Here is a 25,553-nt window from a genome sequence, read left to right on the forward strand (position 1 = left end):
CTGAGCTCGTAATGCTCATAGTCGCATGTGTAGGCGTGCGAAAAGGTGGTACCCATGGTGATGACGCCGTTTGGTCCTGGCATCTTCAACTTGAGGTAGGTATAGTTGGGGATCGCCATGAACTTGGCGTAGCATGGCCGCCTAGGATGACGTGGTAGGACCCTACGAAGTCCACCACCTCGAAGGTGAGGACCTCTGAGCAAAAGTTAGCTCGATCACCAAATGTGATGGGCAGGTCGATCTGCCTAAGCGGGTACGCCTTCATCCCTAGGATCACTTTGTGGAAGGGAGAGCTCACTGGGTAGATCTCCAACCGGGGGATGTGCATGGCGTTGAAGGTGTCAACATAGAGAATGTTGAGGACAATGCCTCCGTCCATCAACATTTGGTGATGAGCGGGTAGCGACCCAATCGGGCGATGTGTGAAGGATGGTCTCTTTGATCAAAAGTAATCAGAGAGTTTGACTAGCTAAGGAAAGAGGGGACGGCCGTCTCAGCGGCACATGCCTCTCTATAGTGCACCTTGTGCTGGCGCTTGGAGTGGATGGAATCAGATCCCACAAAGATCATGAGGCATTCCTTGGGGTTAGGGAAGCCATCATTATCCTTGCCTGCCATGCCTTCTTTCCTGGCCACCTCTTCCTTGCCCTTCCCTTCCTTCAGCCTGTCGGCCTATCACAAGAAGCATTTGAGGAGCTCGTAGTCCTTGTAGAGGTGCCTGACGGGGTAGGTGTGGTTGGTGCATGGACTCTCTATGAGCTTGTCAAAGTGGTTGGGCTAGCCCTGCTAGGGCTACTTGCCCATATGATCGGCTATGGTGACCAAGGCTGGGTTGGTCAATTGGCATCGATCCTTCTTGCTCTTCTTCCCCTTTTGTATAGAGGGGCCCTCACCTTGGTCCTCACGCTTGGCCTTGCCCCTGTCCCAACCACCGCTGAAGACCACCCCAACCGCCTCCTTGCTAGAGGCATGGTTCCTAGCGATGTCGAGCAGGTCATGGGTGGTATAGGGCTTCACATAGCTGAGCTTGTGGATCAAGGACTTGTAGGTTGTCCCAGAGAGGAACATGTGATGACATCCACATCGATGACATCAGGAAGGGAGTTGCACCATTTTGAGAACCTATGGATGTAATCTCGTAGGGACTCATTGGGCTCCTGCTGGCAGCTCTTGAGGTCCCAGCAATTCCTAGGACAGACATATGTCTCCTGGAAATTTCCAACGAAGATCCTCCTGAGATCCACCCAGTCACGGATGCTGTCGGGCAGGAGGAATTAGAGCCATGCTCAAACATGCTCCCCCAAGCAGATGGGGAGGTACTGGATGATGAAGTGGTCATCATCCACTCTTATGGCTTGGCAGGCGAGCCAGAAGTCTTTGAGCCATATACCGAGGTTGGTCTCCCCGGTGTATCTGGCAATGTTGGTGGGTGGTCGGAAGCGTTGTGGGAACGACGCTCTCTGGATGTGATGACCAAAGGCCCGTGGTCCTAGGCCATCCGAGCTAGGACTCCGATCGTCTGGTCGGCGACCATGCCCAAGGTGCGTGTCCCCACACTCCTCGATGGTCAGTCCGGGGCCTATATCGCCTGCTCTTGCCACCATTCGGTAGGTGTCATCATTGTGTCGGGCATGGCATCGATTGTTGATGACATTGCAAGCATCATGGTTCATCCCGAGGCATTTGCACACCGGTGGTCGGTGTGGAGCGGGCGCTGGGTTAGGCTGTGGCACAGCCGTGGCCTCCTGCCTCACCTCCAGCAACTGTAGTGGTGAGTGGATGGAGCGATTCGACTGGTGGGGTAAGAGGCTGCAAGCCGGTGTCACGGCGCGGAGCTCTTCGCCTGTTGAATGGCGGTGGTCTCCACCAGCGCCTGGAGGTTCCGATGGATTGCTTGATCCTAGGGGTCAGCCGGCTTGGGGAGGTCGCGTAGAAGCATCGCCGCAGCAGCGATGTTCTGGCCAGCTTGAGCAAACCGAGGGGGGGCATTCCCCCCGTCTAGGATGTTGCGCTAGACCAGACGGGCATGACCCCAGACGCCGCTCACCAAGTTATGTGCGCGGGATGCAGCGTACTACGCCGAGTGCACCAGCATAGGTGGCGGCTGGCTCTGCCGCCTTTATCGTAACTCCTCGCCGTGCTCCTGCGCACGTGCGAGGGCCTACACACAAGGGTCTAGAGGGGTGTGAGTCTGTAGAAACTCCGCTACCATCGGCGGCTGTCCTGGAGCGTCGCCATAGCACACTCTCGGGACAGAGTGTGGTTAGGTGCCACAACATCGCCAATGTTGGAGCCGTTTCTTTCAACCTCGTCATCCACGAGGTTGTAGAAAGAGACCGGAGCGTAGCCCGCCATCCTCAGAAATTCGGATGTGAGAGGGGGCGGCGTCAGCATCCTTCGGAGCCTCCCACGCATACGTGTCCATGGGGACGTGAGGGTCGTAGGGGAACCGGTCGCATGACGGTTGCGGTGGGGACAATGGGGTCCCTCTAGAGAGTCGGTGGAAGGTATTAAATAGCGAGTAAAGAATAATATGTACGTTACTCATAGTGGGGTTTGAGCCCAGCGTGGGCTCAAAGCAAAGCGTAGCTATCTTGTCGTTGAGGTCGTCCAACAGTCCTAGGCCGATGGAGGGTGCTCCTCCTCCAGTGGGCGCCGGGATAGGTGCCTCCACGCTAAGGTGGAGTACGCTGAGCTGGTCAGCAATGAAGTCTAGACTTCCAAAGAGGAAGGTCTAGAGCGGCTCAAAGACAGAAGGAACCCACATCCCAATAGGTGAGAGCATGGGAAACTCCAGCGACCCGAAGCAGATCGTATCGCTTGAGCCTGCCATGTCAAAGATGGTGGAAAGATGGACCATCCGATGACCAAAAGCGTGAACGCACAACATCCTCCCCACGGACGGCACCAACTGTCGGTGCGAAAAGTGACCAACAAGTAAATATTTGTAGTTTTGCCATGCGTTGTGATCGGATATGGCCTAGCACTCAATGGCACAGGATTTATACTAGTTCAAGCAACATGCCCTACGTCCAGTTTTGGTCGGTCGGTGACTTTATTCCTGAGCCCAGGTGCTCGAAGTTTGTTGTGGGGTTATAAACGAGTGGGAATAAGAAGGGGGTGTTAAAGGTTCGGTCGGACTTTGAACCTAAGGGCCGAGAGTGACGGGAGCTCTAACGTGCGCTAAGTATTAGAGCGTATGCTCTTGTAGCTTTAGAGTTCTAGAGCTATGGAGCTGTTCGAATGCTTAGATTATCTAGAGCCAGCCAGAGAGAGTTTGAGCGACCGTCCCTGTTGGAAGAGAGCGTATCCCCTTTTATAGGTGAAGGGGATGGCCTTACAAGTTTAGAGAGAAAGAGAGAGAGTGTGTACATGTGCTACCTAGTCTTATTGCTCACGCGATCGGGTACGAGAGGATTGTCGGCGCCCATAATATTGTTCATGCCTAGACGCATCTGGCAGGTTTTACCGTGTTTACCTGGTATGGTAAATGTTGGCGCCTACAATACTATAAAACAAATGTCAATGCCTGCAACACTGTTTGGGTTCTGACACGCCTAGAAGGTTGCATAGTACCCGTCTGGCATGGCCTGGTGGCACTGTCCTGTAGGTGTGCAGGGTATGGCAGGGTACGGTCCTCGGTATTGCGGTTGACTTGAGTACCTTACCTTATCTGCTCTGCCGGATCCTTGGGTCCTTATCGAGTGGTCATCCCTGGTCAGTCGTTCTCGGTCGGCTCCGATCGTATCGGTCAGGGAAGAGCTGCAAGTAGAGGTTCGACGTATTCTCGGTCGGAAAAGGAGGTCGGAGTTGGACGATATCCCCTCCTTTGCCAGGCCTTATGGTCGGAGATCGGATCGATCTCCTGACCTGTCATTAGGTATCTGGGCCGGCCTAGGAGGCGCGCATTGTCGCTATGTCGTCTGCTGGGCCGAGCTTTTGCTATGAAGCGAGCCCATTGGGGACCCCAGTTTTAGGAACCCGACACATATTGCTATGCCTTGCTTTCCAAATAGATAAGGTACCCCGTCTGGGTTGGGCTCCTTGCATAGCCTGCTTGGCATCCCCCGTCCTACTTGGGCTATTGTCCATGCGGTGAGTTACCCTAGGTACATATCACCGATAGGTAGTTTTGATAAGGGCATGCAACCTTTGGATACAACCATGAAAGTTAAAAACAAGGTGAGCTAGCTCATTCCTATGTTTGCATAGCAATATAATCATCTACACTAAGTAACGAGGATTGTCAACCCTTGGATACCTACCCTTGTAACACTATTGCCGCCATGACTTGTTGAAGAACGTCTGGCATAGGGTATCATGAACTCCATATCTCCCGCTACAAGTACAAACACGGTGCCCCCAAATTGAACACCGACTGATAAGGATGAAGGATGAAGCACACCGGAGATGGACAGAAGCATTTCTCTATTCTTTTTTCTCCTTTCTCTCATTGTAACATGGCCCTCGATATAAGTTATATAAGGGGAGACTAGGACTTTCTCTCGGGGTCTTTGGACTTTCTCTTAGTCTTAGATCGATAGCTTTCTCTTCCACTCCTTATTTGCAGACCCTACTGCAAGCATCGAGCCCACGTGCTCACGAACATGATTGAACACCACCATACTTGACGTGAATCAGTATAAATCATGAGTCTCTGAGTGCAAGCCATATAAATTTACTAGTTGACGCTATGAGACGTCAACAAAAATATAAATTAATACTTTTAATAATAAAAATATAGATAACATTAGGTACTTACTCCCATATTTGTTTTGTGCGGCAATGGATAGCCGCATTCTTTTGCAGTTTAAACAAGATTGACCGCAGTTACTAGGTGCCCATCCATTTGGGAGTATGCGACATTGCAACGCATGTCGGGCCTTGTACAAACATAAAGATTATCATCTATTGTACTCCATCGGTCCCAAATTATAAGTCATTCTAGCTTTCTTGGAGAGTCAAAGCATCTCAAGTTTAACCAAATTTATATGATAAAATAATAATATTTATGATACCAAATAAGTATCATTACATTCTTTATTAATTAAATTTTCATAGTATATCTATTTTATGTCATAAACTTTATAATTCTCTCTATAATTTTGATCAAACTTGAGATACTTTAACTCTCCAAGAAAGTTAGAATGACTTATACTTTGGGATGTAGGAAGTATATCCTTAAGGTCCTAGAAAAATCCCTTCTCCATACAACAATCCTTTATTTGTCACCCCAGCTGATGTGTTGTAAACGTGGAAACAAATAAAATAAAGACCGAGGGTGAAAGGATAGATTTTTTAGTCATCTTATATTCCCTTCTGTATATTCCAAATGTATGTCATGTTAGGTTTGTGTAATTCAAGCTTTTTTGAGCTTTGCCAACCATTATCTAAAAATCTAAAGCAGATTTACAATATAAGATTGATGCTATTAGATTTGTTAGGGAAAGTAATTTGATCATATATAACTTTATCTTTTTGGAATACTATATTTCCATAGAGATTGCTATTCGGAGTGTAAGGCCAGTCTCAATAGGGGTTTCATGGGCATTAAATACGCTGACATGACACTGTATTGATGAAGAGATATGGTGAAAGTTTCATGGGAGTAGAGAGAGTTTCATGTGAATGAAACTCTTATGCACTGTGTCCAAAATATGGGTGTCTTGAAAACTGGGACATGAAATCTCCACTAAGACTGGCCTAACCTTATTAGTTATAGACCATGTCAATGTCCTAAATGACTAATCTTTATTATGTGCACCGTGCTTGCAGTTGCAGCACACTTTTATTTATAGCAGGGTATGAGAATCAAAGACCAATTATGAATTGGTAATGCTCAAGAATCCAAAGAGCACTTAATTAAAAATAATATCTTTAATAATACACTAAATGTTCAATAACATTTTAAAAAATTGCATGCTTTGCAAAAAACACATATAAAATGTTTAATGGTAGGCGTCTTGTTTCACAATTCTTGTCATTTTGAACAATGACACGCTCTCGAAAAAAATAGTTTAGCTTTGATTATGATTTGCTATGATAGTATCTATAAAGACATTGAAGTACATTTTAAGAACAATCTATATACATTGTCTTAGTGTCTTTGAATTATAGTATGAATTGCTCTCTAAACCTAGGCACAATATATTTCATGGTAGATATAATGAAATGAGTAAAGTCCATTATTTTAACTTCAAACTTATAAGACAGTTCAATTTTCAATCCTGAACTATTATTAAACTAGGCACAAGACACCCTTCAACCTTCAAAACTTCCGTCGGGTTTCAAAGATGGTTTTCTATTTTCTAAACATATATTTTCGCCCTTCTCTGGTACGCGATGGTTTTTTATATTAAACTCATTTTTATTATTTTTAGTAAAAATAGAAAATCACATTTGAAACTAATTAAAGGACCATATTTTTCTGGTTTATATAATAATTATATAAGAGGTGTCCGGTACCCAACTTCATATTTTAAAGTGTAAAATCTACAAGTTAAAGGTTTTAATAGATTTTACCCAATGAAATTAATCCATTGTATAAATGTTAATGCGCTTTTTAAAACCAGATAGCTGGGTTTGAACTTTAAATTAGTTTATAAAAGAAAAGAATCCCAAATAGCATTCCGACCCCCTCCGCCGCATCCCGCAGGACCAGGCGGGTGCCCAGGAAAGCAACCATTGATCAACGGAAATGCTATGACGCGTACGTCCGACGCGCCGGACGCGTGTTAGACTACCATTCACGACTTTACCAGCCACACCTTGTCTTATCCGCCCGCCTGACGCCGCTTCACTTCACCCGCTCCCCCCGCACTCACACTTCACCCGCTCCGCCCGCTTCCTCGCAGTCGCACTCCGCCCGTCCTCGCCCTCGCTCTCTCCTGCACTCGCTCTCCGTGCCGCTTTCCTGCTCGCTCTTCGCGCCTCACCGTGCGAGCTCCCTCCCTCCCTCTGTCCCTCGCCCCTCCACGACCTCCCTCCCTCCCTCCGCACGCGAGCTCGCTGCGCGTCCGCCCGCCCGTGCTCCCTTCCTCCCTCCCTCCCTCGCCCTCCATGACCTCCATGCACCCCACTCTCCCTGCAACCCGGCTCCCGCACCCTACCGGAGATGAGGATGACGGCGGTGGCTCCGACGAGGTAGGTTGCGGAGGGATCTAGATCTGAGGCATTGCCCCTCCTCCTCTAGATCTGGATCTGAGCCTTCCTCTCTCCTCCTCTGGATCTGAGCTCTCCTCCTCCTCTAAGGGATGCGGCGGTGGCTAGGGTTCCAGCGAGCTCTCGGGGAGTCAGATCTCACCGTGTTGTAATGGTTTTTTTTGATGTTGCAACAGATGATTTTGAATGTTGCAATGGTTTTTTTTGTTGTTGTAACAGATGTTTTTGCGATGTTGCAGTAGTACTGCTTGAGATGTTGCAGTATGTTTCAATTGCTTCAATCTCATGTTGCAGTAGTTGTTCCATGTTGTTGCAAGTGTTTTTATTTCGAGCGTTATTTCATATGCTTCACATCAGTGTTGCAAGAATATGTTTCAAATGTTTTAGCTCCTTCAACCTATTTGTTGCAGCAGTTTGTTCGGTGTTGTTGCAATAATATGTTCCAAATATATCAGCGTCTTCAACCTATTGTTGCAGCAGTATGTTCTGTATTGTTGCAATAATATGTTCATGGTGTTTCAGCTGCTTTAGCCTAATGTTTCAGTTGTTGTTCCTTTGTTGTTGTAATAATATGTTCATGGTGTTCCAACTTTTTCATTCTAATGTTGCAGCTGTTGTTTCTTGTTGTTGCAATATATATGTTTATGGTGTTTCAGCTGCTTCAGCCTAATGTTGCAGTAGTTGTTTTTCGTGTTGTTGCACGTGTTTTATTTTAGCTTTCTATGTTGTTCGGCCGGGAAGGGGCGAGCCGGGACGGACGGGGGCGCGTGGTTCGCCGGGGCCTAGCGGGCGGAGGTGCTGGGGCTGACGGACGTGGGGTGCTGTGGCCGTAGGGGGCGCTGGGCATGCTCGTCGCGGGCGTGGGGTGGATGCGACATGCTGCGGGGGCGATCTGGGGACGTGCGGACTTGCACGGCACATAGGCTAGCGGGGCTCTTCGTAGGCATCGCAGGTTGCAGGTTCGTCGGTGTTTGCGGGGCTCTTCGTTCGACGAAGATGCAGCAGCGGCAGTTCGCGTGGGCGCGTAATCTCAGGGTGGCGACGTCGGTCCATGCTGCTGCCCGAACCTCATACCATCGCCAGTGGATCCGCTCCTTGCACGTGTCACTGGAGAACGTGCGGTGCGAGCTGGAAAAGAGGACGCGCTGAGGGAGTGTGTCCCAGAACAGTCCGATGGATCCGTATACGGGCGCTGGCGCTTCCCATTGATCAACTACTACACGCGGCCGCGATCCGCGAGCCGCCGACATATATAACCGCCGCCCCGCTCTGGCGCTCTCGCCTCGTCTTCGTCCCCTCTCCTCCTCTCCACGCTCGCTGCTTCTTCCCCCTCCCCTCTCTCGCCTTGCTACCTAAACCCAACAATTTCCCTAAGAAACGGCCGGAAATCTCTCTGCCCCCCTCCGCTTCTCCTCTTCCGCCGCCGCGACCGTCGCCGGCGACGAGGGTGCCCGCCATGGCGTACATGGCAGCTGTCGCGCCCATCCCCTGGTGGCCACCTCCACTGGAGCTGGCGCCTGTGGGCTTCCTCGACGCGTCCTCTGCCGCCGGCTATCCAGAGCCCCAAACCCTACCCTTCTTGCTGGCGCCGCCGCCTGCGGGGTACTCTATCCTTCCTCCCCCAGCTCCGATCGTCATCCAGCTCCAGCCCCACCCCAGCTTCCTCGCGGAGCCGGATCAGCGCCGCAGCAGTTCCCTCGTGCAGGTGAGCCTTGCCCCGGAGGTTCAATCTCGATCGCGTTCCCCTCGCATTCCGAGTTTCCGACTCATTCGTGCGCTCTCTGCCATGGCACAGTTCTTGAAGGATGAGGGGGCCGTTCCGTCGCCGGAGGATGAAAAGAAGAGGGATAAGGTGATCCGAGAACTGAAGAAGGTAATGCGGCTCACCCGCTCAGGTCTTTGGGTCAAAGAAAGCATCTTGTGGTTGTGCCGTACGGCGTACGCCCGTACCTGGATTCCTGATTTGTTGCGTTCTCGCGCTTCTCTCAGATAGTGATGCATTGGGCCAACGCGGTGGCCTATGAGCAGAGTGTGCCCCAGGGGATGGCCACGGCTACGGTCTTGACATACGGTTCTTACACATTAGGGGTAAGCAAGAGCTGCACAACTTTAGAGTCTTGATTTTTCTGAATTCTGGCGCACTTTGTTCTTTGTAGTTCATGTTGTTGACATGCGGTTATTACACATTGTGGCTAAGTGAGAGAATGGTGAATTTGGACTTTTGATGTGTCTGAATTGTTGCGCAGTTTATGTTCCTCGTTCATGTTGTTTATAGGGATATCCCCAATTTCATGTTTTGAATTATTTTATTTATAACATTACATTTGAGCTACATATCCTAGGTTCAATGCTTAACATATTTTGTCTTTTATTAAGCTAGCCTACATTATAACTTAAGTGCATCACTTGGGTAGTGCTGATATAAAATGACCGCAGATTATCTGAAATCTTTTTTTCCAACCCTCCTCAATTGTGGATATTGCATTGTGCAGGTTACTGCCCAGCACAGTTCTATTTTATCTTCTATCTTCTATTTTGACATAGTTTCTGCTTATGACACATTAATTCCATGAATCCAAATAAAAGGAAAGCATCAGCAGCTAACACATTGGCCTTTTCTAGACTTGAGTTGTAATGTTTATAGAGATGAGTTGTTGCCATTGCTCTTCAAGCTTAGGGTCTATGGATGGAAATTAGTGTCTATGCTTATATAAAGTACCATCTAGACACATCTCCACTGGATTTGACTAATCTTTATTTCTCTTTCTCAAGGCTCATGAACCTGAATCTGACATTGATGTACTTTGCGTTGGACCTTGTATTGCAACACTGCAGGTGGGTATGGTTCTTTCTGTTTCGTATCTTACTCTGACTCGATATTGATTTGTAATGTCGACATAATAACTCCTGTCTATTTTGTAGTACCATTTCTTTGTTGTTTTGAGACAAATTCTTGAGGGCAGATCAGAAGTATCAGAACTGCAAACTGTGGAGAAGGCTAAGGTTCCCTTGATGCGATTTAAATTCACTGGGATTGCAGTTGATTTCACATATGCCCAGCTCCGTGTTATTGATGCACTAAATGTTGGCCCACAGGATTACCGGCTCAGGTGAGTGAACCACTCACCAGTCTTGCCGAGTACCCGCTAGTGTTGCCGAGCACCCACTAGCCGTGCCGACCACGAACAAGCGTTGTCCGTCCCCACTCACTATGGCTAGAGCTAGAAGAAGAAGGGAGAACAGAGCATGCACACACAGTACAAGACACCAGCGTTGGCCGAAGTCATGTCTGAGAGATGGCAAATCTGAACTCTCTTTACTGAGTTGTCGTGATAGTCTATTTATACAACTCTATCTATCTAGTCCCAGTACAGCTGCCCTGCTGCAATAGTGACTAGATAACATACAGGGCTGACTCGGCGCCGGCCTCTGCATGTGGCTACAGTGCTGCAGGTGAGCCGTGCGGCGCCTGCACCTGCAGCGGCTACAGTATCACAGCAGGGGGCCTTTCGACGCAGCCTTCCCTTGCTGTGTTCACACAAGGTAGCAGTAGATTATCTCACAATCTTCCCATAATCCTACTGCTAACCCTTGTACCCCCTCCATGCCGATCATCTCCTTCAACTCCGTGAGTCGAAGACGTTCGAGCGGCTTGGTGAGGACGTCCGCGAGTTGCCGACCAGTTTCGACGAACTTGATGACGACCTGCCCTCCATCGACACAGTCCCTGAGGAAGTGGAATTTCATGTCGATGTGTTTACTCCGGTCGTGCAGAACCGGATTCTTCACGAGGGCGATGGCGGGCTAGTTGTCCACCATCAGTGCTGGTGGGTGAACTTCCACACCGGTCAACTCGCCCAGCAGCCGGCGCAGCCAGATAACTTGGCACGCCGCTGTGGCCGCCGCTACGTACTCTGCCTCGCACGTAGATAGCGCCACCACCTTCTGTTTCAGCGACAGACATGAAATTGGGACCGACCCGAGGAAGAGGAGCACGCCAGAGGTGCTCCGTCGTCCGTCGATGTCCCCCGCCATGTCTGCATCGCTGAACACAGTGAGCTGCAGCCTACTCCCGCCGATCTTTGGGAAAATGATCTCTTAATCCGCCGTTCCCTTGACGTAGCGCAGTAGCCGCTTCACCGCAGCCTAGTGATCCTCTCTGGGATCCTCCATGAAGCGACTAACGTAGCCCACGGCGAACACAATGTTCGGTCTCGTGTGGACTAGGTAGCGCAGACCGCCGATGATGCTCCGGAAGAGTGTTGCATCCACCTTCGCCGCGGTGCTGGCCTTCGTTAGCTTCAGCCGCTCCTCCATCGGAGTCACGCTTGGCTTGCACTCAGCCATGCCGCTCCTCTCCAACAGCTTGGGGGCATACGCGCTCTGACCGAGCGTGAGTTCCTCCTTCCCCTGTCTCACCTCGATGCCGAGGTAGTAGAAGAGTGCGCCGAGATCGCTCATTCGAAAACGAGCCGCCATCTCGCGCTTGAAGCCGTTGATGTCCTCCGTGCGCGCGCCGGTGACGATCAAGTCATCCACATACACGCCGATGACGAGCTCCTCCTTCCCCCGTCGCCACGTATAGAGCGCGTGCTCGGGTGTGCACTGCTGAAGCCCAAGTTCGCCCAGTGTGGCGTCAAGCTTGGCGTTCCATGCTCGTGGGGCCTGCCGCAGCCCGTAGAGCGCCTTGCGCAGTCAGAGCACCCTATGCTCCTCTCCCTTGACGGCGAAACCTGGAGGTTGCCTGACGAAGACCGTCTTCGTCAGTTCGCCGTTTAGGAAGGTCGATTTAACATCCAAGTGATGGACGCGCCAGTCCTTTGCTGCTGCTAAAGCTAGTAGCAAACGAACCGACTCCATGCGCGCAACTGGCGCAAAGACCTCCTCGAAGTCGATGCCCTCGCGCTGAACAAAGCCTCGGGCGACGAGGCGCGCCTTGTGCTTGACAATGGCGCCGAGCTCGTCCCGCTTGACCTTGTACACCCACTTCAGGCTGATCGGACGGCATCCTGGAGGTGGATCGACGAGCTGCCATGTCTCGTTTTCCTCGATCACCTTCATCTCCTCCAACATCGCCCGTCGCCAGTTTCCGTCCCGCTCGGCCAGCTCGAACGTGGGTGGTTCCTCTGCACTGACAAGCAGCAGCTCTGCCTCATTGAGCAGCCGACCAGCCAGTCCTGAGGGTCCTGTGCCGCCGACGATGTCGTCCAGCCTACGGAACCGCACCTCCTCACCTTCATGGTAGGCGTCCACGAACTCCGTGACGTCACTTGGAGGTGAGGTGAACTCGATCAGCGTTGATGGAGTTCCCTGTTCCGTCGGAGTGCTCGGCATAGCACCTTGAGTGCTCGGCACCCTGGTTGCAGTGCTCGGCACTACTTCTGGATTTCTTGTCATAACTCCTACAGTGTTCGGCCACACTGTAGGAGTACCTAGCCTCAGTCTTGGAGTGGTTGGCACCACTGTAAGACGTCTTGGCTCCGTCACGGGAGTGCTCGGCACCCGTCTTGGAGTGGTCGCCACCACTGCTGAACCTTCTGGCACCACTCCTGGCGTGCTCGGCATCCCTCCAGGAGTGTTCGGCACTCCTCCCAGAGTGCTCGGCATCCCTCCCGAAGTGCTCGGCATTGTCCCAGGAGTGCTCGGCTCTGCCGCTGGAGTGCTCGGCGCTCCTCCCGGAGTGCTTGGCACCTCGTCCCCAGTGTCTCCACCACCGTGGATGACTAGGTGCTCGACGACGAAGGTGTTGGTGAAGCTGCCAGCTTCCCCCATGCTCGGATACCACTTGTTGGCCCACAGGATCACCGGCTCAGGTGAGTGAACCACTCACCAGTCTTGGCGAGCACCCGCTAGTGTTGCCGAGCACCCACTAGCTGTGCTGACCACGAACAAGCGTTGTCCGTCCCCACGCACTATGGCTAGAGCTTGAAGAAAAAGGGAGAACAGAGCATGCATACACAGTACAAGACACCAGCGTTGGCCGAAGCCCTGTCTGGGAGATGGCAAATCTGAACTCTCTTTACTGAGTTGTCGTGGTAGTCTATTTATACAACTCTATCCATCTAGTCCCAGTACAGCTGCTCTGTTGCAACAGTGACTAGATAACATACAGGACTGACTCTGCGCCGACATCTGCATGTGGCTACCGTGCTGCAGGTGAGCCGTGCGGCGCCTGCACCTGCAGCGCGCTACAGTATCACAGCAGGGGGCCTTTCGGCGCCGCCTTCCCTTGCTGTGTTCACACAAGGTAGCAGTAGATTATCTAACACTAAAGGCAAGCAGATTACATTGATACCATAACTTGTTCCATTTTTTTTTGTAATGCTTCTTATACTGTCATCCCATGTTATATGTGTTTTCTACTTCTCATGTGGTCTGTTGTTGTGTGGTACTATTCAACATAGAAATATTATTATCTTCTAAAGAACACGAAATTTTCTTGACAAATGACTAAACTTTCAGTTTGTAGCGCTATTGAATGGATTAACCTTCTAATATTAATGGTTTCACTGTCACTGCATCTTATCCTTGTCTTTGATATATTTGCTTGCTAAACATGCGGCATATCAGTCAACCGCCATCAGAACTATGTAGTATTCCCGTGTGATTTTTCCAGTTAATATATTAGGTCATTACTGTTTGCAGTACTTCTGCATTTCTTCTGGATATTCTACATCACAAAACTATGATCTTTCCAACTGATTCATGTTATGATTGCTATTACTTATACAAGATTAGAACCATATGTGAATATCTTGACGTTGGTGCCCTTCTGCTTTGACATACTCTTCACCCAATACAGTCCAAGTCCTCCTGACTTCACTTGCTCTTGCAGGCTATAAATAAATTTAGCCCTCAACTACTACAGAAAATTGACACACGGAGCTAGAGGAGTTTATCTGGAGTTCGTGTCAATGAACAAATTGTTCAGCTAGTACCAAATGCGGAGGTTATAAACTAATCTAATGAATTTACTTGCATGACATTTTTATCTTGCCCATTGAATTTACTCTGATCAGCATGCAGTTAGCCGTGTTCTGCTTTTTCTGATCCCCCCCCCCTCGAACTCGTATCATTTTGCTTTTAAGATCCCCATTTTCATTGCTTTCTTGTCTTGAGTTGATCTGTGTTGCTCATTATGATAATATCTGCCAGACGCTTTAAGTTTTGTTTATTTTTCTCAAATTCTGTTTTTTTAATAATTTTACTTTACTGGAAATACAATGCAGAAGTTTCAAGCTCTGTTGCGATGCATCAAACTATGGGCCAGGAAAAGAGGACTTCATTGTCATGTATGTGGTTTAATTTTCTCTGCTAACTGTTCAGTTTTAGTCCAGCTATATGAACATGAGGTCATCATTTTGGTCTAACAATGTGCTTCTTGTGCTATGTCATTCAGTATCTTTGCTTCTTTGCTGGGATTCATTTAGCAATCCTTGCGGCTTATGTCTGTCGGAAATTTCCGGATGCCAGTGTCAATGGTTTGTTCGCAGTGTTCTTTCAGACTTTTGCTCACTGGCCTTGGCAAGTTCCAGTAAGTCTACATGATGAGCCAACTACCTGCTTGCATTCAGAGGGGCGTCTCATGCCCATAGTGATGCCTTGTACCCCGCCAGACTTTTGTGTGTCCAATGTGACAAAAGGCAACTTCAAAAAAATAAGAGAGGAACTTACACGTGGTTATGCTTTGACAAGGGTGAGTCTAAAATCAACTTCAGTTTTTTTGGTGTTCACAAATAAATTGTTGAAGTAAAGGATAGATTCAATTAAAGTCAAGGAAAGTCTGATTTTTCAAAGTTCATTGGAGTCTGATTTCCAAACCGGCGTCATTTCAATTATTGGTTTCCGTACAGATCTAAATTAGAATATTTGTGTTAGTTTGGATGGTTATTCAAGAGCACTGGGAACTGTTGGTTCTCAAAGCTGAATGCATAACTGGAAATTTCTGTACGGAATTATGAAAGACAAAGCATTCTTGTGTATTTGTTAACATTATTCCTGTTCAAATAATTAGTATATTTTCACTTTACGTCCACGTGAGACTGACCCCGATTTCCCTCATTTCCGTCCATTTTGTGTATGGATTCTCTTGGATTCGCCTTAGGTTTAAACCATTTTTGTAGTCCATTCAAATTTTAGTGTGCATGATCATTATTTGGAAGTGAGATTGCAGTTTTATTCTGGGAAATTGGTTGGTGGCAAGGGGATCCAGCCCCTTTTTGCAAGTATGCTTTGAGTGTACAACTAAAAATTGTCTCTTCTGCAGTATGCTGTATTTTCTTTTTCATGATTATGCATGGCTGTTTATCACTTAATTAAATACTTGGGTGCTAATATTTGATCACTTAATAAGTCCATGTATCTTTGTTTCAGGATCCATTGAGGCATGATTTCCAGTGGACCTGGCTTTTTGAACCCTTTCCATATGATCAGAAATATCAACAGTTTCTTCGCATTGCTTTATGTGCGCCAACTTTTGCTGAGCTACGAGACTGGGCTGGATGGGTGAAATCTCGATTCCGTATCCTGATTCTGAAGGTACTAATTGATGCGACTGTTTTGTTCTTTCCTCATGCTTTTGCTGCACAATGCGCATGGTTCTTTAATTGCTGGAAATGTTAAGCAAGAACATACAACTCAGTCAAGTTTCCTTTGGTTCCGCAGCTGGAAAGGGCTGGGATTGAGTGTGATCCATGCCCCTCGGAGGAAGTTGATCCATGACCCGAACGTGGTCTTCTACTGGGGCCTCATCCCTGAAAGAATCATTCAGGTTGACACTAGCTCCCTGAAAGAAGATTTCATGGAAGACATCACCAATGATGTGTATGGCACGGTGAAGTGCACGCATTCAGATGTGACAATATCTGTGGTTGGTCTGCCACAGTTGCCAAAGAGTATGTGCAGCCAGTCTGTTCACTGGCAGTACATGCAGCATTGTATGATGGGGTACGAAGGCACAGATGAAGGCCAGAGCGCAGTTTGGCTAGGACTTGGTTAGATCATATTACCAGGATTTGGAGGGACATGTTCCCATTTTCCGCGGCAACCGTGTACAGAATTGATGAGGTTTTTTTTTCCTTCCCCTAGCACAGGGATCCAAGATACTGGGCTGGATATTCTTTTGAGCTGAGGGAGTGCATGGGTGCTTGTGTGCTCATGAACATCGGACCACTGACCAGTAGAAGAGCAAAGAGTAGGTGTATAGCAGCGGCATGTAAAAACTTAGGTCTGTCGGCGCAAGTGTACATTTCTTCTGTGTTCTAACTGTTGCTGGATCCTGATTCATTCAAATTTTGCAATGGCCAAGATGTGTATATACTACTTGGCAAATACTTGTTACAGTTGTGTAGGGGCTAGAATTGCATCTGTTGTGGGACGGAGGAAGTAGTTGGTTCTCTTGACTCAGTGGGTTTAAATTTTGTGCAGCCAGTCTGTTCACTGGCAGTACATGCAGCATTGTATGATGGGGTACGAAGGCACAGATGAAGGCCAGAGCGCAGTTTGGCTAGGACTTGGTTAGATCATATTACCAGGATTTGGAGGGACATGTTCCCATTTTCCGCGGCAACCATGTACAGAATTGATGAGGTTTTTTTTTTCCTTCCCCTAGCACAGGGATCCAAGATACTGGGCTGGATATTCTTTTGAGCTGAGGGAGTGCATGGGTGCTTGTGTGCTCATGAACATCGGACCACTGACCAGTAGAAGAGCAAAGAGTAGGTGTATAGCAGCGGCATGTAAAAACTTAGGTCTGTCGGCGCAAGTGTACATTTCTTCTGTGTTCTAACTGTTGCTGGATCCTGATTCATTCAAATTTTGCAATGGCCAAGATGTGTATATACTACTTGGCAAATACTTGTTACAGTTGTGTAGGGGCTAGAATTGCATCTGTTGTGGGACGGAGGAAGTAGTTGGTTCTCTTGACTCAGTGGGTTTAAATTTTGAGTAGCATACCTAGTTATAGTTGTGTGACCTGAGTCTGTGACTGCCCTTGCTGCAACTCCGTTGGCAACTGATTTTCCTAATGCTTGTGAGGTCTGGTGGTCATACTGCCTGAGGTTCAGATCTACTGAAAGTAATGCAGACGAGTCATGACCGAGGCGGACCATGATGATCAGTGAACTAGAGTTATATTCTTTAACGGACGGAGGTAGCATAATTCGTTGTTGTGCTCGCATGAAATTAGTATTCTTCTGCTGTTCATAGAGGCTTGCATTGGCTCACCATGATGATCAGTGACCTCGAGGAAATCATACAGGTATTATGTGTGCATTTGTCATGTCAACAGCTACATGATCACTACAAATGATACAGTACATTAGCTTAGCGAGCTGACAGAACAGAACAACAATGCAAGGACTCAGCTACCCTAGTGTGCATATAATTTACATGTGCCTCGGTCACTGGTCACTTGTGGAAGATGGTGGCATGTCTAGAACAACTATCAAATCTACGTTATCAACCACTTTACCTGGCTCTTCATTGAACACGTCCTGCGTGATATCCAAATCCATAGACGACGCATGGTTCCCGTACACTCTGGTGCTCTGCACGCTGAACTCATCCCTGCAGTAATCATGTGGCGGTTCCCTCTCTAGTTCTTGCAATGTTATGGTGATGCTACACTTGGATCCTAGTGGAACAATGCCCCTGTCTGGGTCCATGCAGTATGGGCGTAGGCTAGTCGTCGAGATCATGAAGGCAAAGTCGTAACCATTTGTCTCATTATTGCTGAGCTCAATAGAGAATGATATCTTCTTGTTAAGCTGGAGTGGTAAGTGTATTTCGAGCGGCTCAACTCCAATCATACCCTCCAGCTCAAGCCGCTCAGCAGCGTCACTGACATCAGAACCACTGTCCACTTTGTTGAGCTCACAAATTATATCCGATATATCAGGCCTATTTGTTGGCTTTGTGTCTGTGCACCTTATAGCCAACTCGAGGCATTTACTCACCTGTTTGTACCACAATGGCGGCGTCCTATTTGCTGATTTATTCCACCTGTGCTTCCACCTTCTAAGTACCTGTTCGCAAACGAAGTGCCTATCATCAGTTAAGGGGAAAAAGAAAAACAAAAGCCCCCATTGGAGCACGCCAAACTCCCCATTTTCTACAAGTTATATTTCTTTTCTTGCAAACTTCCTTGAAAATCCACGCACCCATAATGTGGCAAATTTTTGAAACAAATGTTGTGGATGTAACCCCCTTGTAAAATCTCGCACTCTATGAAAAATTAGATCTGTTAGTGGACACTAGGAGAAGCATGGATCGAATACCATTTGAGATCAAATATTTGGTCGTCAAACCATAAAAGCTACAGATACCAATATTCCTTTTTTAATAACTTAGTTTGGAGACATCCAAGCTATATGTGTAGATTTGTATGGTGAAACCTCATAAATGTGAAGGATTTTGAGAGTATATTCTCAAAGATATTAAAGATCAAAAGTAATAAGGGGTATCCAATGTGAGATTAATCACTCTTACTTTAGGAATACTTGGCTTCTCCTTACTTCCGGTCACTAGCTCCTTGACTATAATGCCCAAACTATAAATGTCTGACTTGGGCGACATTTTTCCATGATCCTGGTATTCTGGAGCACAATATCCTCTGCACAAATAGACGATTTAGATGCATTGTAACATAAGAAATGTAGGAAGGAAAAATGTATAAAAATACAATATGTTCATCAAATTTATAGCTTACAACGTTATAAGGCGCTCCACCGTCATGGTTCGCGATTTGTCATCGAGTCTTGATAGACCAAAATCTATTATCTTTGGCACCATCTGATCATCTAATAATATATTAGAAGGTTTCAGATCCATATGAATAATATGGTTTTCCTTATGAAGATGGTGCAAACCCTCGCAAATTCCCTTAATTATTTGATAACGTGTATGCCAGTCAAGGCCCCTTAACTCATCTGCAGGAATAAAACAAGAAATAAGTATGGTATGAAAGTATGAAAGCATTCAATCTCGATCTATGCATGTTAAACTGCATAGATAGCACAGTAGTTGAGCCATAACTTATGAAAATCGCAGATTTTTTTAAAATTTGTACCAAAAATAGAAATGCAAATGTTGTAGAGGCTACATTGACCAAGTAAAATAGTTTAGGGTACTGAAATAATCCAAATTCAGCGGAGGAAACAAAAAGGTAAAGATCATTTTTACTATTCGAAACAATCATTATTTGTCATTAGAGTAAAATACACGGATGGTCTCTAAACTTGTCCTAGGTTGTGATTTAGGTTCTCGAGCTTGTCTTTGTGTGTCACACTGTCACATATAGGTCCTAAACTTTCAAAATACTATTTTTAGGTGAACTTGCCACAGTGTGTCAAAGGTCCAAATAGACCCGATCTACTCCGCGTCACGATTCCACATGCCACAACGGCGGGATCCACACCCCATTCTTGTCTGGGACATGATCTTAAGAGCAAAGTAATCGTTCGCCTACCTCATTCACCTAAGGAGCACTACCTTTGGCATTGCCGCCACGACTACTAATTATGTCATGGCCATTGACATGGAGGCTGATGATGGCATCGGGTAGGATGGCAAGTTGGCAACGGTGATGTGATGAGAGGGGGATGGAGATGGAGCTATAAGAGAGAGGGAGAGCATGTAGATGGAGCGCTAGAGACCAATATGTTGGCTGGTTGGAGCTCGTTTAGACCTATATAACACACTATGACAAGTTTGAGGACCTATAAATGAATTTTTAAGAGTTCTAGACCTAGATTACATCTGAAGACAAGTTCGGGTACCTCAAATGTATTTTCAGAGTTCAGGACATAGATAACACCACGAGAAAGTTTAAAGACAGTTCGTGCATTTCTCTCTTGTCATTAAGTACTAGCACGAAAAGGTTGGATGTGTTTTGTCGTACCTGTAAGAATGTCCCGAAGGCTTCCATTGTTTATATACTCGAAGCAGAGCAACCTTTCTCGTAGTTGAGCCATAACAAGATTCCCTGACAATTCTAGTGCCTGTTCTTCTGTATGAGAACAGTAGCCTAGGAAATGCATAACCCTCATTAAGCTTTGAACCTCTTGGTAAAACATCCTATCTTCGATTGTATGCCTGCTGGAAAGCCGCTTCACCGCAATAATCCTATTTCCCAGAATGCCCTGTTTAAGCTCTCATATGTGAACGTCCGTGTGTGCATTAAATTAAAAAATCAAACTAAGTTCTATTGTAACGAAATTGGCAACGCAATGAAAAATTACCTTGTAAACCACTCCGCATCCACCGTGACCAAGTTTTAGCTCATCAGAAAAAAAATTCGTGATAAGCTGTAAAAGTAAAAATTTTATATTACTTGGCTTTTCGCTTCCATCAACTATACGCTCCAGGACATCGTGACCAATATATATGTCTTCCGTTCTAAGTAAACATGACATTTTTAGGATTAGTGCAACAGGAAAAGGTCAAGAATAACACAATTGCACTCACATGGTCTCAACATACCCTAGGTAGTTATAGTGACAAGCTCTCATGGATCCGTCACTAAGGCCGTGTTTGGCCGGGCTCCGCCCGCGGTGCTCCGTTGCGGGAGCCGGAACCAGAGCGGTGAAGCCACAAATCTGGGTTCCGCCTCCGTACGTGCAAAAGGGCTTCGGCTCCTCTGGTGGACGGGCAGAAGCGGCTCCTTCAGCCAGCGCGTTTGGTGCGGCTCCTCCGCCGGAGCTGCCGCGGAGCCGGAGCCCGGCCAAACACGGCCTAATTAGTCATAAGAGCAAGTTCTTCATTATGTAACACCTTATCCGTACATGCAGAAATGCAACCAATACAGATAAAATATTTATCCGGTTCTACGGTCCAAGTGGGTTTGTGGGATATTATTCATGCCAAACCTTCTATAGAAATGGTATCGATAATATTTGTGCTGATCAGAAATGTTACATATCCCCACTGGCTTATGAGTGGAAAATACAATGTAAAAAAGAGAAAGTATAAAAAAGGGTTGGAGGAACAATTAATAATATAACAGATATTGCCCATATTTAGTGAGCTGAAGTAAAAGTTTGAGATATATTTTGTTGTCAACAAAGTATCTTAAACCTCTTAAGCTCGTTCACTAGGCCATCACCTCAGCACCATAGTCAACTGAGGCACTTCATGTTCTTTAATTGTTTGCTTTATTATCTACCTCTTGTAGACACATCTTTGTTATAATTATCAATGATGAGTATCAGGAGTTCATAGCTTCCCATGTTGCATTGGAATTTCATACCAGAGGCATAAGCAAGAAGCCGTAGCCTTTGCTTGAGATTTCAAAGGAAACTTTGCAACTTAACTCCTTGGTAAACCGAGGCAAGTTTTTCCTCTTATGTATTCGTCCTCTGTTTTTTTTTTTGCGATTCGTATTCGTCCTCTACTTTGTTATGATTCTTTGCCAATGATGAGGATCATGAGGAATGCTGCATAGTAGTGGATGGTGATTCATACTAAGTTCTATAGAAGTCTTTCATCATTATTTGTGCTCTACTTTTATATAAGGGAAATTTTGCTACAAGACATCCAACTTCATTGGATTTGGCTATTTCACACCGCCAACTCCAATATTTGCCAGGTACCATTATGAAATCGTGGTTGTTTGCTGAAACACACCGCACTCATTAAAATAATCATTTCTCAAATCTGGGAGAGAGAAAGGAGGGAGAATAGACAATTTTGCCCATGGCTCATCTAACTGCAGGTTTTCTTCCATTTCTGCCCCCTTCCTCAAGTCTGGCGACACCATTTCAAGAAGTCTGGTGAATGGCCGGCCGGCGAGCCTTGCCGTGCCTGCCCTCACCCACACCCCTGCGTCTCCCCATCCTTCGCGCCACCCCGCAGTCTCTACCGCTAAGGCCGACGTCGTCTGCGTGCTCTTTTGCACCTACGTACGGCTTCACCGATGACCTGCGCCAATCCGCCATTGTCGTCCGCATCCATGCCGGCCAGCAGCGCGAGGGCCTCCTCCCTCGTGGGGCGCAGGTCCAGCTACTGCACCAGCACCACCTTCTCTAATTGTGTCAGGCTATCGTCGTCGTCCATGTCGAAGCGCCGAAAGATCTCGCGGAGCTGCTTCGGAGCCGGAGAAGAGGCGGCTGCCGCCGGTTCACTGGTGGTGGGAGTGGGACTGGTCGGCCGCCGCCGGTGCACTGGTGCCAGAAGGGCATACTTAGCGTGTTCCCTAGAGGAGTGGCCAGCCCAGGGGCGGAGCTCCCGGCGGTGCGGCCAGCCCAAGGGTAGTGCTCCCCGGCGGCGCGGCCATCCCAGGGGCAGTGCTCCCCGGCAGCGCAGCCATCCCAGGGGGCACGCCCTCCCCGGAGGCGCGGCCAGTCCAGGGGCGGAGCTCCCGGCTGCGCGGCCATCCTATGGGCACGCTCCCCGGAGGCGCGGCCAGCCCAGGGGCGGCCCTCCCCGGCGGCGCAGCCATCGTAGGGGCACGCCCTCCCCGGCGGCGCGGCCAGCCCAGGGGCGGAGCTCCCCGCCAGCACGGGCAACCCATGGGCGAGCTCCGCTGCGCCATATCGGCACCATATGAGCGAGAGGAAGAAGATGAGGGCAAACACGTCATTTTCCATAGGCGTCATTTTCCATAGCTTCTCTCTCCCGGAACCAGCAGAAATTATATTTTAATGGGGGCGGTGTGTTCTAGCAAATGAATCCAATTTCATAATGGTACTGGGCCAATATCGGAGTTGGCGGTGTGCAGCAGCCAATTTCATGTTTTCCGAATGTCCTGTGGCCAAATTTCCCTTTATATAATTATAACTGATTTGTTATATTTTGTCAATAATGAGTAGCCATGATATGTACCAATTAATATATAATGGCTAATGATGAATACCTCATTGCTTCCTTTGTTGATTTGGATATCAACAAGAAGTTATTGTTGCCTCTGGTTTGAAATTCAAGACAATATAAAGCAATTTAAGTCCTTGATGAAGTAAGGCAAATCTTTCTTCCTATGTAACAAAATGTCAGTGGTCACCAATGCTAATAATGATTTCCTTGATATTTCTATAAGATGACTTTATTGATTTGGTATATGTTTCTGTTATATAGTTACCAATCATTTGTTCATTGTCTTTGTTTGCTTCCTTTGTCAAAGTTGTGCAGTACCAAGGTTCATGCATGGAGCAAATTAAAACATAGTATCCTTGTAAATTTGTAGAGGTGAGCCATTATTTTTTAAGTCATTATGTCACCTTTGCAAGTGTACGGATATCATGGTTTAATTTGCTACACACTTGAATCTTGGTAGTAAACATCACTAGCAAATAAAAGAAATAGAGGCAAAGGAAATATCGTTGATAACCGTAGTGCCAATCTGTGCAAAAAAAAAATGTCTGGGTACAGTAACAATGACAATCCTAAAATAGCATTGGTAGGAATACTATGAGAATCCATACCAAGAAGAACCCGACAGTGATGTCTTTCGCATGACGCAGAGCAATCGCTCTCAGAACAGAACCAGAAGTCGTATGTACTAGTATACTCACTTGTGCTCCTCCTCTGTCCATGGCACGCCCTTCTTCCTCTCCTGCTCCGGCGTGCGGCCGTGGTGCCGCTTCCGCCATTGCCGTCCTCGAGGCCCGTGCCTGAAGTCCCCGGGGCCATAGCCGCCATTGCCGTCCCACTGCAGAGTGAACGAGCTGGCCCCGCCGCCGTCGACTGGCAAGGGCACCAGGCCGCTCTTGATCTCCTGGACGTTGACCTGGAGCTGGAGGTTATTGAAGCGGCTGACGACCTCGCGGACCGTCCTGCCGGGGATGGCCCGCGTCACCTTCTCCCAGTCCGGGCGGCAAAGGTCGAGCCCGGCGAGCGCCCGCTCGAACTGCTTGTTCTCCTCCGCCGTCCAGAGACCCGCCACGGCGTGGTGGCGAGGCGCTTCCATGCGGTCCCCCACGCTGTTTTCTCTGCCAACCGAACAACTTCTTCCTATATCCTGTATCTGCACACCCAAACAACCAAACACCAACACCTGTATCACGAGAGCCTGGCCGACGGTAAACACCTGTATCATGCCGGATGCGGTGCGGCAACCAAACGCGCTCTATGTGGTCCACCGGCGGCGGCAGGTCCATGACCGTATGCGCCTCACACATCATCTCTCCCCCGGCGTTCCTCCTCTTCTCCCCGTGTAGGAATCACAGGACTGAAAAGAAAGGTTAGATTTGTTTTTGCCTTTGGGCATCTCAGACCAAGATAAAGATTTCAAGAGCACTGTAAAAAATACTCATATTAAAGGATCTCTCTCTCAACAGGAATTCTTGTCGTCGCTGCAAAATCAAAAGATGAACATGGGATTGGAGGAGGTATTGTGGGGGAAAGGTGCAATCTTTGTGAGTGAAAACTGGAATCAATTGCAAACAGGTTGATTCTCGACCTGAAAAGGGATCGACTTTATGAACGAATTTGATTGGACTCAAGAACACCTCTGAACTGAACGCCGAACACAACACAACCGGAATCGTGAACCATGTGACCCAAAAACCAACTGACCGCCGCAGCCACAAATTAGCGAAACCACCGCACCTAATAAACTAGCGGAGTACCGAGGACCTAACTACCTTCAAATCCCACTCCAAATTACATCACCAAACACCACAGGAAACTCGAGACCCCACCCAAAACAAAGCAAAATTTCACCTGAATAGCGCCTCCTCTTGATCGCTCGCGGCGCCGGCAGGCTAGTGCTTGGCAGGAGGGACAAAAGGCGATCCGCCTCGGTTCTTGCTCAACCTCTCTGTTTTTTTTTTCTTCCTCTCCTTGCTTTCCTCTCTCATCTCTGAGCTAGCTTTCCCTGAGCACTAGAAAAGAGAGCGATCCTGATTCCTGAGCTAGCTTTCCACTAGGAGTAAACGCGTGCGTGCGGGGAAGGCCTCCGCGCGTCCTCCCGCCAATATACTGTACGTATATACGAGCCTCATGCATTGTGTTTACGCAGACATCCAGGATCACTACTTTCCACGTGTTGGCCGTCTAACTGGTGCTGCCCAGTCCGCCGGCGTGGATTCTATTTCCTCTTGCTCATGGGCAGGATCAAAACGGTACGGATATTTTCCGACTGTATTCGAAACCGAATCCGTTTAGAGGTGTTGAGATATGTCCGTATCCGAGTCCGGATATCCAACATCCGATACCGTATCTATATCCGAATACTCAAATTGCATATTTATAATATCGATATCCAATTGTATCCTATTCGACATAGTTGACACTATCCGTATTCGAATCCGAATCCGGATAGAAATATAAAAACAAATATAATATCGGTGATACCCGTCCGTATCCGATCCATTTTCATCCTGACTCATGAGTGCTTGTGTGGATACCGGCCTCTTGCCCAGTCTGCCAAATCAATTTGCTCAAATTTCATTCAAATT

At 47.6% G+C, this 25,553-nt stretch overlaps 1 protein-coding gene and 1 pseudogene across 2 annotated transcripts; one reads left to right on the forward strand and one right to left on the reverse strand.

Moving 5' to 3' along the window:
• Nucleotides 1-8,617: 8,617 nt before the first annotated feature.
• LOC136547591 (nuclear poly(A) polymerase 3-like) lies at nucleotides 8,618-16,647 on the forward strand (annotated as a pseudogene).
• Nucleotides 16,648-17,408: 761 nt separating this feature from the next.
• On the reverse strand, nucleotides 17,409-25,033 carry LOC136542856 (uncharacterized). 2 transcript variants are annotated; one of them, XM_066535494.1, is made up of 8 exons: nucleotides 24,817-25,033; nucleotides 23,667-24,322; nucleotides 20,641-20,892; nucleotides 20,400-20,556; nucleotides 20,060-20,300; nucleotides 18,869-19,088; nucleotides 18,649-18,772; nucleotides 17,409-18,185 (listed from the first exon to the last, which is right to left on the reverse strand). In XM_066535494.1, exons 2-8 carry the CDS (start codon nucleotides 24,188-24,190, stop codon nucleotides 17,562-17,564), a joined length of 2,142 nt encoding a protein of 713 aa, XP_066391591.1. In that variant the 5' UTR covers nucleotides 24,191-24,322; nucleotides 24,817-25,033; the 3' UTR covers nucleotides 17,409-17,561. The 2 variants fall into 2 exon arrangements, with proteins under 2 accessions (XP_066391591.1, XP_066391592.1); XM_066535495.1 differs by lacking the exon at nucleotides 20,641-20,892.
• Nucleotides 25,034-25,553: the final 520 nt, after the last annotated feature.

The sequence above is a fragment of the Miscanthus floridulus genome, chromosome 3 (assembly GCF_019320115.1).
Source record: "Miscanthus floridulus cultivar M001 chromosome 3, ASM1932011v1, whole genome shotgun sequence".
Lineage (NCBI taxonomy): Eukaryota > Viridiplantae > Streptophyta > Magnoliopsida > Poales > Poaceae > Miscanthus > Miscanthus floridulus.